At 39.8% G+C, this 14790-nt stretch overlaps 1 protein-coding gene across 4 annotated transcripts in view; it reads left to right on the top strand.

The window, feature by feature from the left end:
- Positions 1-12762, top strand: part of GJC1 (gap junction protein gamma 1) — a 46491-nt gene extending 33729 nt beyond the window's left edge. For 3 of the 4 annotated variants that reach the window (XM_014849384.3, XM_044745943.2, XM_044745947.2), the window contains exons 2-3: positions 9641-9716; positions 11144-12762. In XM_014849384.3, the coding sequence (XP_014704870.1) occupies positions 11164-12354 (1191 nt within the window). In that variant the 5' untranslated portion in view covers positions 9641-9716; positions 11144-11163 and the 3' untranslated portion in view covers positions 12355-12762. Of the gene's footprint in view, positions 1-9131; positions 9316-9640; positions 9717-11143 lie in introns of those variants that run through there. The other variant, XM_044745944.2, reaches the window with a different exon arrangement.
- The last annotated feature ends 2028 nt before the right edge of the window (positions 12763-14790 follow it).

Raw genomic sequence — 14790 nt, 5'->3', positions numbered from 1 at the left:
CACAATCACTTATCCATCTTACCCAAAAGGTTCCTCCTACCCCTTGGTAATCCCTCTTTCTTATCCCTCCCTGCACCCTACCCACAACTCATCCATGGGCAGCCACTAACCTGCTTTCTGTTTTTATAGTTGGCACTTTCTAGAATTTTATATAAATAGAATCATACAGTGTGTGCTCTTTTTCACCTGACTTCCTTCATTTCACCTAATTATTTTGAGATTCATCCATGCAGTACATATTAATAGTTTATTCTTTTTGTTGCTAAGTGGTATTCCATTGTATATGAGTATATCACAATTTGTTTATTCAGCAACCTGCTGATGGACATTTGTGTTGTTTCCAGGTTTTGGCTATTACAAATAAAATTGTTATGAACATTTATGTGCAAATGATTTTACAGACATATGGTTTCACTTGTTGAATAAATGCCCAGGAGCAGAATGGCTGGATCATTGGTAGGTATATGTTTAGCTTCTACGAAACTGCCAATCTATTTTCCAAAGTGGTTATACTATTTTACATTTCTACTCATAGTGTATGAGAGTACCAGTTTCTCTACATCTTCACCAACACTCAGTATGGTCAGTCTTTTTAATTTTAACTGTGGTAAACAGGTTGCTTATAGTATTTATTTTTTGTTTCCTCTTTGTTCTCCTTTTTGTTTTTTTGTTTTCCTGGTTTCCTGTAGGTTACTTGAACATCTTTTAGAATTCCATTTTGATTTATCTACAGTGTTTTGAGCATATCTCTTTGTATAGCTTTTTTAGTGGTTGTCTAGGTATTACATTGTATATACATAACATGTTGCAATCTACTGGTGTCACATTTTACATATTCAAGTGAAGTATAGAAATCTTAACTCCCTGTACGTATGTTTACCCTCCCCCGTTTATAATTTAAATATTTTCTCTACATACATTGAGAACTACATTAGGTAGTGTTATAATTTTTGCTTCAGTCATCAAACATAATTTAGAAAGCCCAAAGAGATGGAAAGTCTATTATATTTACCCATATTTTTACTCTTTCTTCTTCTTTCCTGATATTCCAAGATTCCTTACCAACAAATTCTGTTAGTTTCCCTTCACCTGAGATTATCTTGGTTTCTCCTTAATTCCTGAAGGATGTTTTCACTAGATGTAGAATTCTGGATTGACAGTATTTTACTAAAGCCCTTGAAAAATGTAATGTACCTCTGCCTTCTAGCCTCCATAATTTCTGATGAGAAATCCTCTGTCATTTAAATTAATTTTCTTCTATTAGTGAAGTGTTTCTCCCTCGCTGCTTTAATGCATTTTTCTTTGTCTTTAACTTACAGAAAGTTGTCTTGACATGAATTTCTTTAGGTTTATCCTGTTTGCTCTTTGCTCACTTGAATCTGTAGATTTGTGTCTTTTGCCAAATTTGGGGAATTTTCAGCCCTTATTTCTCTGAATACCCTTTTACCCCCATCTTCTTTGTGTTCTCCCTCTGTAACTCTGATGACATGAATGTTAGATCTTTTATTGAGTCCTGCACATCTCTGAAGCTGTGTTCTTTTCCTTTTTCCCCCAGTCTGTTTTCTCTCTGTTGTTCAAATTGGGTAATTTCTATTGTTCCATCTTCAGGTTCACTGATTCTTTTCACTGCCCTTTCTCTTCTACTGTCAATCCCATCCACTGAGTTTGTTTATTTTGGTGATCGTCTTTTTCAGAAAATTCCATTTGGTTCTTATATCTTTTCTTTCTGAGACTTTGTACTTTTTCTTTCAAGTGTGTTCATGATTGCTCGTTGAAGCATTTTTATGAAGGCTGTTAAAATCCTCGTCATATAATTCTACTATCATGTCATCCTGGTATTGTCTGTTCAAGTTAAGATTTTCCTGGTTCTTGGTGTGACACGTGACTTTTTATAGAAACTTGTATATTGTTTTTTTTTAAGAGATTCTAGATCTTACTTGAATATTCTCTATTTGCAAATCTCCTCTGATAATTCTCTGACAGGGCAGAGGGGGTACTGTCTTATTACTGCCAGCTGGGGTGGAAGTCCAGGTTCCCCTCTTGGCTCCCTTGACACTGAGGGATGGTGATGGGCTCTTTGTTACCGCTGGGTTGGTGACTGTGGGAGTTCAGACTTCGCTGATACTGGCTGGGAGGTGCAGGGGTGCCTCATTACTGCTCCTCTTCCCACCTCCACTGACACCATGGGGAGGTGACCTCGTTACCACTGGACAGTGGTAAAAGTCCTGACTCTCTGCTAGGCCTCCTCTGACACCTCCCCAGTGGGGAGGATCATCTTTGTTTTTGAAAGATCATTTTGCTGGATATAGAATACTGTTTTTTTCTTTCAGTATCTTAAATGTGTTGCTCTGATATCTGGCTTACATTGTTTCCATTGAGAAATCTGTCATTCTCGTCTTTGTTCTTATCTAAAGTGTCTTATACCTGAGATTTCTGGTTAAGTTTCTGGTTCTGTTTTTCACCAAATTTGAAAATTTTGGGCCGCTATCTCTACAAACATTTTTGCTGCTCCCTCCCTTTTTCTGGGATTGTAATAACACTTATTAGGCTGCTTAGTTGTTTCACAGCTTACTGATGCTCTGTTCACTTTTTTCCTGTCCTTTTTCTCTCTGTTTTATCCTGGATAGTTTCTGTTGCTGTGCCTTCAAGTTTTAAATCTTAAGCATTGTCTCATCTCAGATGTAGTTTTCATCTCTGGAAGTTCAGTTTCAGTCTTTTTTATATCTTCCATGTCTCTCTTTATCATGTTCATGCTTTCTTCTACTTTCTTGAACACATGGAATGTGTTTGTAATAGCTGTTTTAATAATGTCCTTTTATACTACTTCTAGCTGTGTCATTGCTGGATCTATATCTATTGATTTTTTTTCTCCTTATGGATCATATTTTCTTGTATGCCTGGTAATTTTTTATTGGATGCCAAATAGTGTGTATTTTATGTTGTTGGCTTCTGGTTTATGTTTTTTGTATTTAAATATTTTTGAGCTTTGTTCTGGATTCATTTAAGTTCTGAAAACAGTTTGATTCTCTGAGGCTTGCTTTTAAACTTCATTGGGGGGAGGGTGGCAGAAAACCTTTAGTCAAGCACTCATTTCCCCCTCTTCTGAGGCAGTACCCTTCTGAGTACTCTATTTGATGCCCCATGTGTTAGGGTGTCTCCAGTCTGGCTAGTAGGAACACAAATTTTATTCCTGGCCCTATGTGATATCTTGGGGGTTTTCAATATGTTCCCTCCTAGTTCTTTTTTTCTTTTAAAGATTGGCACCTGAGCTAACAACTGTTGCCAATCTTCTTTTTTTTTTCTTTTCTCTGCTTTTTCTCCTCAAATCCCCCCAGTACATAGTTGTATATATTTTTTAGTTGTAGGTCCTTCCAATTGTGGCATGTGGGACGCTGCCTCAATGTGGCCTGATGAGCAGTGCCATGTCCATGCCCAGGATCTGAACCGATGAAACCCTGGGCCACCAAAGCTGAGCACACGAACTTAACCACTTGGCCTCGGGGCCGGCCCCTCCCTCCTAGTTCTTGTCCCTTCCTTGGGTAGTGTCCTCACATACATTCACTGATCAGTACTCAGCTGAAGACCGAGGAGACCCCTCTAGAGATCTCCTGAGTTTGCTCCCTGTGCAGCTCTCTCCTCTCCAGTACTCTGCCCTGTGAATTCTAGCTACCTTGGCATCTCCGAAGTAGAGATGTTGCTCCTCCAAAGTAGAGGCCTGTCCTGTGTCTCCTCAGTTCAGTGAGTGTGCCAGGCTCTGTTTAGGTTCCCGCCACCTGCTCTGCAGCCTAGAAGCTCTCCATGCTTGCAGTGAGTTGGGGCAATCAGACGTCTCACCTGTTGGTTTCCCTTGTCTCAGACAGCCCTGTCTTGTGCTGCCTGTTGCCTAATGTCTGATAATATTGCTTCATATATTTTGTCTGGTTTTTAAATGGGAAGAGAAGAGAGTTGAAAGCATTTCCATCTGTTGCATTTCTTTTCTTCAGTGAAGAATAATGTAAGAGCATGTGAAAATTTGGAATTGAGCTGGGATTGGAGATTTAAGATAGAAGTTTTGAAGAGAAAATTGTGGGAAATGGGAAAGGGAGACAACTAGGGAAAAGTAAGCAAATGGTTTCCTGAAAGATGTTGAACTGAGATTAGGAACTAAAACTTTTAAGTAAAAATGATTAGTTTCTAAGCCAGTGTGTTACCTAACACCTGACTCCATAAGACATCCTGTTTTCTGCTTAAACTGTCCAGTGAACCAGGGTTCACTGCCTCATGAGGTTGCTTATTCCTTTTTTGGACAGGCTGATGCAGTGGGAATCTAGGAGAAAAAATATGCATAGAAGAGATTGTAATAAAGAGTATAAAGCAGATCCCACAGGAATGCATTTATTCGTTTGTTTACCAAACATTTATTTAGCAGGTCATTGGGCTAAGTTCTAGGGAAGCAGAGGTGAAGGATGTGGTGTCTAACATCTAGGGGCTCCCAGTCCATTTAAGGGGATAAGACAAAAAGTTGGCAGCATCACTGGTAGTAATGGTAATAATGGTGCTTTTCTTGAGGCCAGGCACAGCTCTGAGCACTTCATATGTATACATCTGTGTATCTCCCCTTTCAGAAGTATCATCATCTCAGACTGCTGTCCCCTGAACTCAATTTTCCAACTTCTCTAGTCCATATCCTCAATGCCCAAATAAGTTATCCTACTTAATTAAATAATTTTTGTTGAAGATAGCCTTTTCCTAGTTTTATTCTTCCTTCCCAACTTCCAAGAAACGTTGCAGTTCTTTTGGGTTTTGTTTTTTGGTGAAGAAGACTAGCTCTGAGCTAACATATGTTGTCAATCTTCCTCTTTTTGCTTGAGGAAGATTGTCACAGAGCTAACATCTGTGCTCATCTTCCTCTATTTTGCATGTGGGATGCCACCACAGCATGGCTTGATGAGCAGTGTACAGGTCTCCGCCAGGATCCAAACCCACGAACCCCGGCTGGCAAAGTGGAGTGCACAAACTTAACCATTATTCCACTGGGCCGCCCCCTGTTTTTGTTTTTTAACTTTCAATTCATTGTACACATAAGATCTTAAACTCTGAAATTTCACCCTTTGATCTTTGTGAGTTTATTATTTAGTTAATTCTGATCCCAAAGATTAGGATAAGGTCCCCTCTTCCTTGTTCACATGGAACCTGTACATAGGTCATCTGTAATGTACTTCTTCACTAGTGGTTGAGAGCCCAGACTCTAGCAAGACAGGCTGACCTCAAATTCTGGCTTCACCACTTCATAACTGGATGATCTTAGGCAAATTTTATAAACTTTCTGGACCTCATTTCTTCCTCTTTAAAATAGATCTAATCATATAATCTACCTCTTGAGATAATCCAAATAATGTGGTTTACATTTAATCTTGGTTTTTTTTTTTAAGATTTTATTTTTTCCTGTTTCCCCCCAAAGCCCCCCAGTACATAGTTGTATATTCTTCGTTGTGGGTCCTTCTAGTTGTGGCATGTGGGACGCTGCCTCAGCGTGGTTTGATGAGCAGTGCCATGTCCATGCCCAGGATTCGAACCAACGAAACACTGGGCCACTGAAGCAGAGTGGGCGAACTTCACCACTCGGCCACGGGCCCAGCCTCTACATTTAATCTTCAAAAATCCTATGAGTTCTGTTTCACAGAAAAATGCAGGGCCGGCCCCGTGGCCGAGTGGTTAAGTTCGCACGCTCCGCTTCAGCGGCCCATGGTTTCACCGGTTCTGATCCTAGGCGCGGACATGGCACCGCTCATCAGGCCATGTTGAGGCGGCGTCCCACATGCCACAACCAGAAGGACCCACAACTAAAATATACAACTATGTACTGGGGGGCTTTGGGGAGAAAAAGCAGGAAGAAAAAAAAAGATTGGCAACAGTTGTTAGCTCAGGTGCCAATCTTTAAAAAAAAAAAAGAAAAATGCAATAAACTTTGACTTGATCCTGTTAGGATATAATTGATAGAAAACTCTTCAAATATAAAGAATTTGGGAAGGAATTACATATTACCATATTGATGTCAACTGGTTTTTTAAATTATATTTTCTAGTGCAACACAGGGCAGATTTGTAATTTTAGTTATTTGGAAAATAGACTAAAAATAGCACATTTGGTTTCTGTCCAATAAATGTTACATAAGCAAACACGATTTTCTTAAGTATGTATTTTCTTTGTGTATGTGTGAATCCTTTTGAATTATGGGCTACTATGAATCGCAATATTCTTTATTTAAAAAGCCATCCTAGAAAGATTAACTTTTCTACCTTAATTTATTCTAGAAATTGACTGATGTGACTATATAAAAATAATAAAATTTGAAGGATGACAACAGACTGAGGTATTTATATTAAATGTCAAATGGTTAATGTCTGTACTATATTAAGAACACATTCTGCAGATAAATGGGCAAAAAGATAGAAATAGATAATCCACAAAGAGGGAAGAATATGGGGGAAGTGTATCCTGCTATATTAAAAACATGCAGGGGCTGGCCCAGTGGCACAGCGGTTAAGTTTGCATGTTCCACTTCGGTGGCCTTGGGTTCACCCATTTGGATCCCGGGTGCGGACATGGCACAGCTTGGCAAGCCATGCTGTGGCAGGCGTCCCAGATGTAAAGTAGAGGAAGCTGGACACAGATGTTAGCTCAGGGCCAGTCTTCCTCAGCAAAAAGAGGATTGGCAGCAGATGTTAGCTCTGGGCTAATCTTCCTCAAAAGAAAAAAAAAAAAATTGGGGGCTGGCCCCATGGCCGAGTGGTTAAGTTCACACACTCTGCTTTGACAGCCCAGGGTTTCACTGGTTTGGATCCTAGACGCAGACATGGCACTGCTTGTCAGGCCACGCTGAGGTGGTGACCCATATGCCACAACTAAAAGGACCCACAACCAAAATATACAACTATGTACTGGGGGGATTTGGGGAGAAAAAGCAGGAAAAAAAACCATACAAATTGAGGGGCTGGCCTGGTACCATAGTGGTTAAGTTTGCACACTCTGCTTCGTGGCCTGGGCTCCAGTGGGTTCAGATCCTGGATGCAGACCTACATACCACTCACCAAGCCATGCTGTGGCAGTGTCCCACATAGAAAATAGAGGAAGATTGGCATAGATGTTAGCTTGGCAATAGTCTTCCTCAAGCAAAAAAGAAAAAGAGGAAAATTGGGCAACAGATGTTAGCTCAGGGCTAATCCTCCTCACTGAAAAAGAAAGAAAAATGCAAAAAAAAACCCCACATACAAATTGACACAATTGTGGAATACCATTTTGCATCTAGTGAAGTAGCGTAACAAACAATAATGATGATCATGGTCGAGGGGAAATTGTAACCATTTGTTGCCAGGCATTATAAATTACTAGGACTTTTTTTAGAAAGTCAAATGACAGTACAAACCAAGAACCATGCAGCTTTACAATTTCCTTTGACCTAATAATACCACTTCCTGGAATTTGTCTATAGATAAATTCAACCAAAGCATAAAGGATACATTCAAGAAGATACTAAGTATAAAAGTACATATAAATCATTTGAGGCTTTCCTAATTAGCAAAAAACATTTAGGTATTTGGCATCCTCCCACCTCTCTCCACCATTGGTTACATGCTCCCATGTCATTTTCCATTCATAGATGGAGTATGGAAATGACTTTTATTTTTTCATGAGAGCCGTTCACAGGTTAAGTGCATGCTCTCAGTCCCTACTCTATAACCCAGTGTGTTTGCTGAAGCAGGGAAGTCAGAGAAGACTATGCCCTGAATCTTAGGTTTCTGAGATCAAAGCAAAAAAATAGTTCCAGAAGAAAGGGAACTTGAGTAGAGCAGGAACACAGTGAGACCACGCTTGGCAGTGACACAGTCTGCTTAGAAATGTCAATTCAAGAACCCACCATTCTACTCCTTCAGTTTTTCCTGTCTGCACCTCTCTCTCTCTCCCTTTCTCGTGTCCTCCCATCCCCCAGTGCAGTAATATACTCTGATATTTAATCCATATTTAAGCATTCTCTTAGTGCTTGCAAAGAGAGGAAGGGGATTTGGAAAAAGGAAGACTATCAAAGAAAATCCTACTGAATTTTCAGTAGATCAAAACAGTGGTGATGCTCCCATTCAGTTTGCGAAGGAAGAGCATGGTTATTTTAGAAAGAAAATTGCCTATCACGCATTTTATGAGATGCTGGAGTTAAGTTACTAAACACATCACTTATACTCAAGGTATGGGTATAGGGTGCTGTGGCACTTACGAATGCTCGTGGAAAACCAGGCTCTAAGGGGTCAGCATTTTCTAGGCCTACAGCTTAACCAGTATACAATACTTCTCTGTGTATTTAAATGGCTGCTTTATGACTCACATAAGCTTTCAAGAGCTTATCGACCAATTCATCTTCCCTCCAAAAAGTTGGATTATTGTATGAGATGCTGAACTGCTGAGAAATTCCTTCATAGCAATAATTATTAAAAAGCTATCCGTTTGTCTTTGGTGTGGATGGAGGTGTAGAGGATGCGTTTTCTAACTAATTAACACGTGCACTTCCATGATTTTGGCTTATTGGAACAAATAGAATTTCAGGCTTTGGGGGAAATGCTTTAGATGTGGCATTTGGAAAAACTCTGAGTCTGAACTTGTGGATATGAATCATTATGGAGTTCTATGTAAGAAACGTGGTTTATGTCACCATTTAAAGATTACATATTGTTTACTTCTTGTTTTGTGGTTTTGTAGCTTGTGTATTCAGTGAGAGGAGAAGTGGTGTTCAGTTGGACATCAAGGCTGGAAATGGGAGTTGTACTTGAAGTCTTATGAGCAGATCTTTGTGTGGTCAGATTCTTATGTAAATCTTGATACTTGCATGTTATGTGGATGCCTGCACTTACTTTTCTCTTCTTCACTGACCTTTTGGAAATTGTGCCAGGTTTTTTCCGTGTCTTACCGAAAACAATTTTTATTAAGTTACTATGAAAACATAACACTCAGAGATTCTTTTACATTTATTTATTGTTAAATGGTAGTAAATGAACAAAGTTGGCATGTTATGGATGACTCTTGGCCATAGCTGTTCAAAGTTGGCAGAAAGTAATGAGCAATTGTTTGTCCTGGTTTTTTTTTTTTTTTTTTAATCACAATACAGATGCAGGTGTTTTCTTTCTCTGGGCCGTTGAATCTGTAAATCACCTCCTGTGGATGCTGGTGTCCCACTGACGGAGAGCCAGCTGTTGGGTGTTTTAACTAAACAGCTTGCTCCTAGTTGGCTGCTCAGATCCCAGCGACCTTGCCTGCTCCAGGGAATAGAGAGGGAATAGAGCACTCAGGGTGAGGATTTCCACAAGGCCTTTGTGACCGGGTTTAAACTTGTTGAGAGTTTTCTGCTTTGGCTTTTTCCTTTAGGTGCTGGAGTTCATATGCTTCAGATTTTCATGAATGATTCATCTTCTTGTCATATTTTTACGTAGTTTCTCCTACCACATGTATTGGGAGGGGGAAACAGTGGTAGCAAACTCATGCCTGTTTCTTTCTCATGCTGATTGATTCCTATGGTACATAGAAAACTGTTTCTTCCTGAAAATGGCATTTTAGTGATTGATTGTTTTCTGTGGGAGGAAACTTATGACTTTCTCTGTTCTTTTTTCCCTTCCAGAGGGACTCTGGAAAAGTTGTAAGCAAAACATCATTTCTCTAAGAAAATTTTGGATAACAGAAGTTCTGGATAACAGGTAAAGTGTATTTAAACTTCTTTGGTGGCTCAGCTTCGGTGGCCGGGGTTCCGTTCCTGAGTGCCTCTGTTAGCGGCCATGCCGTGCTGGCGGCCCACATACTAAAAATAAAATAGAGGAAGATTGGCACGGATATTAGCTCAGGGAGAATCTTCCTCATTAAAAAAACAAAACAAAGCAAAAAACTTCTTCAGTAATACTGATAACCACCTATAATCTATATAAGTAAACTGGGAGAGAGAAGGAGGAAAGCTAGATATACTTTGTGTCAGGGATGTATTAGAGGTTTTACATACATTGTCTCACTTAGCTGATGTTTATCAGAATCTGGGCATAGATCTAAGAATCTCAAAATAAAACTATCCTTCAAAATGCTGTTTTAAATGGATTTGCCTGTTGGTTGGATTTAGTTGGATTTAATGTGCTCATAATTCAATTGCAAACATTTTTTAACATCTACCGTAAGCAAAATACAGAAATATTATACAGAATCCTAGAATCTGCTATGCTGTGCAGCCTAGCTAGGGAGTGGCTTCCTAGTTCTTTTCTGTCTTTTGTTTTAGTTCTTCATCGCTCTCGGTTGTTTGCAGCTATATTGTCTCCTTAATTCTTTTTCATACTTTGTCACCAGGTCCAAAATTTAAGTTTCCTAATAAGGTACCTCTTCACAGTGCAGTCTAGCCCAAGCGTCCCCATTATGTTCTCAGTGGTAGTCTTACTGTGACCTGACTGAGTAGCTACACCTCTGTGCTATTGTCTTATCTACATCTCACAAAGTTCTGAAGGTCTTATGAAATAACAGTATATGTAAAGAATCCAGTATTTTGTCTGAGAAATACATCTCAAGGGATAGCTACAATTTTACCTTTTAAACTAGGGAAGAAATGAAATAGTAGTATGTATAAAGTTTATACATAGTATAAAAAGTGTATATAAAATTTACCTTTTAAACTAGGGAGACTTGAAGACAAACTGGACTTCCTAGGACCCTGGTAGACCCAAACAAGTGCTCATAGACTGAGGTGAATTGTCCTACCTAAGAGTGAGATGCTATTTATTCTAATAATCATTCTAGTGTGAGCCTTGAAGTTAGATTTCAAGTATGCAGAGAAGTAGTTCCTAGTGATATTATCAATAAAAAATTAAATTGTGGGGCCAGCCCTGTGGCTGAGTGGTTAAGTTCGCGTGCTCTGCTTCAGCAGCCCCAGGGTTTCACCAATTCGGATCCTAGGTGTGGACATGGCACTGCTCATCAGGCCATGCTGAGGCGGCATCCCACATGCCACAACTAGAAGGACCCACAACTAAAAATATACAACTATGTACCGGGGAGCTTTGGGGAGGAAAAGGAAAAATAAAATCTTTAAAAAAAATTTAAGATTTTAATATTTGTTGATTTTCCTTTGGTATTTTTCTGTCTTTATCAGGGCAAACCAATTCAATCACCATGAGTTGGAGCTTCCTGACTCGCCTGCTAGAGGAGATCCACAACCATTCCACATTTGTGGGGAAGATCTGGTTCACAGTATTGATTGTCTTCCGGATTGTCCTTACAGCCGTAGGAGGAGAGTCCATCTATTACGACGAGCAAAGCAAATTCGTGTGCAACACAGAGCAGCCAGGTTGTGAGAATGTCTGCTATGATGCCTTTGCACCCCTCTCCCATGTACGCTTCTGGGTGTTCCAGATCATACTGGTGGCAACCCCCTCAGTGATGTACCTGGGCTATGCCATTCATAAGATTGCCAAAATGGAGCATGGTGAAGCAGACAAGAAGGCGGCTCGGAGCAAACTCTATGCAATGCGTTGGAAACAGCACAGGGCTCTGGAAGAAACAGAAGAAGACCATGAAGAGGATCCCATGATGTATCCAGAAATGGAATTAGAAAGCGAAAAAGAAAATAAAGAGCAGAACCAACCTAAACCCAAGCATGATGGTCGACGGCGGATTCGAGAGGATGGGCTCATGAAAATCTATGTCCTGCAGTTGCTGGCAAGGACTGTGTTTGAGGTGGGTTTTCTGATAGGGCAGTATTTTCTGTATGGCTTCCAAGTCCATCCATTTTATGTTTGCAGCAGAATTCCATGCCCTCACAAGATAGACTGCTTTATTTCTAGACCCACTGAAAAGACCATCTTCCTTCTGATAATGTATGGTGTTACAGGCCTTTGCCTATTGCTTAACATTTGGGAGATGCTTCATTTAGGGTTTGGGACAATTCGGGACTCACTAAACAGTAAAAGGAGGGAACTAGAAGATCCGGGTGCTTATAATTATCCTTTCACTTGGAATACACCATCTGCTCCCCCTGGCTATAACATTGCCGTCAAACCAGATCAAATCCAGTACACCGAACTGTCCAATGCTAAGATTGCCTACAAGCAAAACAAAGCCAACATTGCCCAGGAACAACAGTACGGCAGCCATGAGGAGAACCTCCCAGCTGACCTGGAGACTCTGCAACGGGAGATCAGGATGGCTCAGGAACGCTTGGATCTAGCAATCCAGGCCTATAGTCACCAAAACAACCCCCATGGTCCCCGGGGGAAAAAAGCCAAAGTGGGGTCCAAAGCTGGGTCCAACAAAAGCAGTGCTAGTAGCAAATCAGGGGATGGGAAGACCTCCGTCTGGATTTAATCTTGGCTGGACTTAAAACTTGTGCTTTTCATAGTTTATGGTAAGCAGCGACTCACTGAATAATGACTTCCATTGAGTAAACATTTGGCTCTGGTTATCTTCAGGGATGCTGTTGGCTCACGATCCAAGCTCAGGGGACTCTGAAGGCGGGGCTGGGACAAGGGAAGAGAATGGGAAACACAGTGTTCCTGGGCACGTGTTCCGGCAATACTACAGTTGCAGAACTTTACATTTGTGTCTTCCAGATCTGGAAAAGAAGAAATATATTTAAATCATTCTTGTTGAACAGTTTTTGTATGTACAGTATTATGGTACTTTTTTTTTAGTATGAGAACTTTTTTTTGTATTTGTACATTGGACCACTGTAGTTATACTTTTATATTAAAGGAAAAAAATCCTTATCCTTAAGGTAATGCCTGTTAGGCTAGTGTTATTACTTTGTTCAGCAAATTCTACCCTGGGTTTAAAGTTTTAATAGATACTACACCCAATAAAAGTGCCTCTCATGTTGCAGGGGAGATTTCAGGTATGTCAGGAGCTGGAGGAGGAGGAGTCAGTTTTCAGTCTTGGAAAGAAAGTCCACAGTAGAAGGAGTAGAGATCTTCTCTCTTATCCTTGAGAAATCTGTGAATCTCATTCATGTGCCCAGAATTGTATGCAGTCTTTGAAAACCTGTTTGTATTTTTAGAGGAGATAAATGATTCACTGCGGGACTCCTTAAATGTCAAGCATTCCAATGTATGCGTCGATGGTGTGTATATAATGGCTGATACACAAAGGTGTCCTCAGTCCACTGGCGGCGTGGAGACCCTGGCTAGAGTTGTTACTAAGATTCCTCTATCACAAAGCAAAGCCACACCTGGAAAGTGAGCCCTAATAGGATGTTTAGTTGTGGACCTGTTTGATTTGCCTTAAATCTCTGTCCAGAAACCTGCCTCTCTCTGGTTTCTTAAGAAGCCAGTGATGGATATTTTCTTTGTATGTTAACATTAGAAATAGAAAAGTTCCCTTGTAGGCTAAGCTACTTCTACTGCATATGGCAGAAGGCCTAAATCCAAATTCCTTATTTTTTATAGTTTACCATGGAACTTTTATAATTTACATAGTCTTCTGCCAATGTAGGTTTCTGCCTGGAAGACCAGTCAGACCTGGGACATCTGTAAATAGACCTAAAGAGGATTTCAGTATTTATAGACCTAAAGAGAATTTCAGTATTTATTTCCTATGGGCATATATATTTGTCAATGACATGCATTAATGTTCACGTAACACTTGTAATTTGCAGTATTTTATGACCATTTTCAACCTTATATTATGTTGGAGAGCTTTGCTCTCCCGTCATGTTCACATGGTTTATCTTGCTGTTTATGATCTTCTGAGTAAGAGCTGGGTAGAGATTTAAAAGAAGGAGCCTTTGCTTCACCAGGGAGCAGTGCCTCATTTTCTGACAGAAAGCTGTTGCAGGCCACCTCTGACTTTGAAACTCCAAAAGTATTATTTTTTGTATCTTGATTTTAAAATGCCTATTCTCCATTATTTAGGAGAATCCTAGAACAGCATCCTTTGTGCACTTGTTTTTCATTTGTTTTTTTTTCTTTGTTCTCCATCACACTTCCCCCTCTCCCCCCAAAAAAAAGAAAGTAGGAGATTTAAGCTTATCTTCTGGCCATGCATTTACCTTTCTTTTCTTTATATATATATATATATATTTTATATATATATTTTAGCCTAGAGAAGCTCCTCAGGATCTCTAAACATTTTAAGCAAAAAGTAAACTCAGGTGAGACTGAAGTGGAAATTTCAGAAAATGAGATACATGTATGTATCCTGGATAACTGACATGCATTTCCTTCAAACCAAATGTTTAATAAGGAAATTCAATAATTATTGTAAGAAAGCAGGCAAAATTTTAAATACCTAAGCCTAGCTAAGATAAAGAACTGCCAATTAATTCTTATGTCACTAGAACTTCAAGTAGATTTCTTAATTGAAGGACAGAAAATATGCATACACTCACATCCGTCCATTCAGAGCCTGGAGGAGAACAGAGTGGCTTTGCCAGCGGAAAGGTTGGGGATTTGAGAGTGATGAAGAGGCAAGGAATCAAGCAGAAATGCCAAGCAGACATTTGGCGCCAGAAGCATCCACTTAGTTTCTACAAACAGTGCCCCTGGTGTTTCATCTTGGCTTGTTCTGATGAGATTGTTGTCTTTTGTGTCTGGATAATTCTTCAACTTAATATATAGAAAGATATTCTAAGTCACTTCACATGTGCACACACTTAAAATCTATTTTTCTCTCACTAAAGTTTTAGTTATGACATGGAGTTCCCAACTCTCACTGCTTTCTTAGTACATTTCTTTCAGCCTTTGAACATATGAGTTTGCCAAAGCCATTTTCCTAAAGACATGTTATGGACCTACGTTAAAGAAATGG

The sequence above is a fragment of the Equus asinus genome, chromosome 13 (assembly GCF_041296235.1).
Source record: "Equus asinus isolate D_3611 breed Donkey chromosome 13, EquAss-T2T_v2, whole genome shotgun sequence".
Lineage (NCBI taxonomy): Eukaryota > Metazoa > Chordata > Mammalia > Perissodactyla > Equidae > Equus > Equus asinus.
Note: the sequence above shows the minus strand (reverse complement) of the source record. Positions and strands in the feature narration are given on the sequence as shown.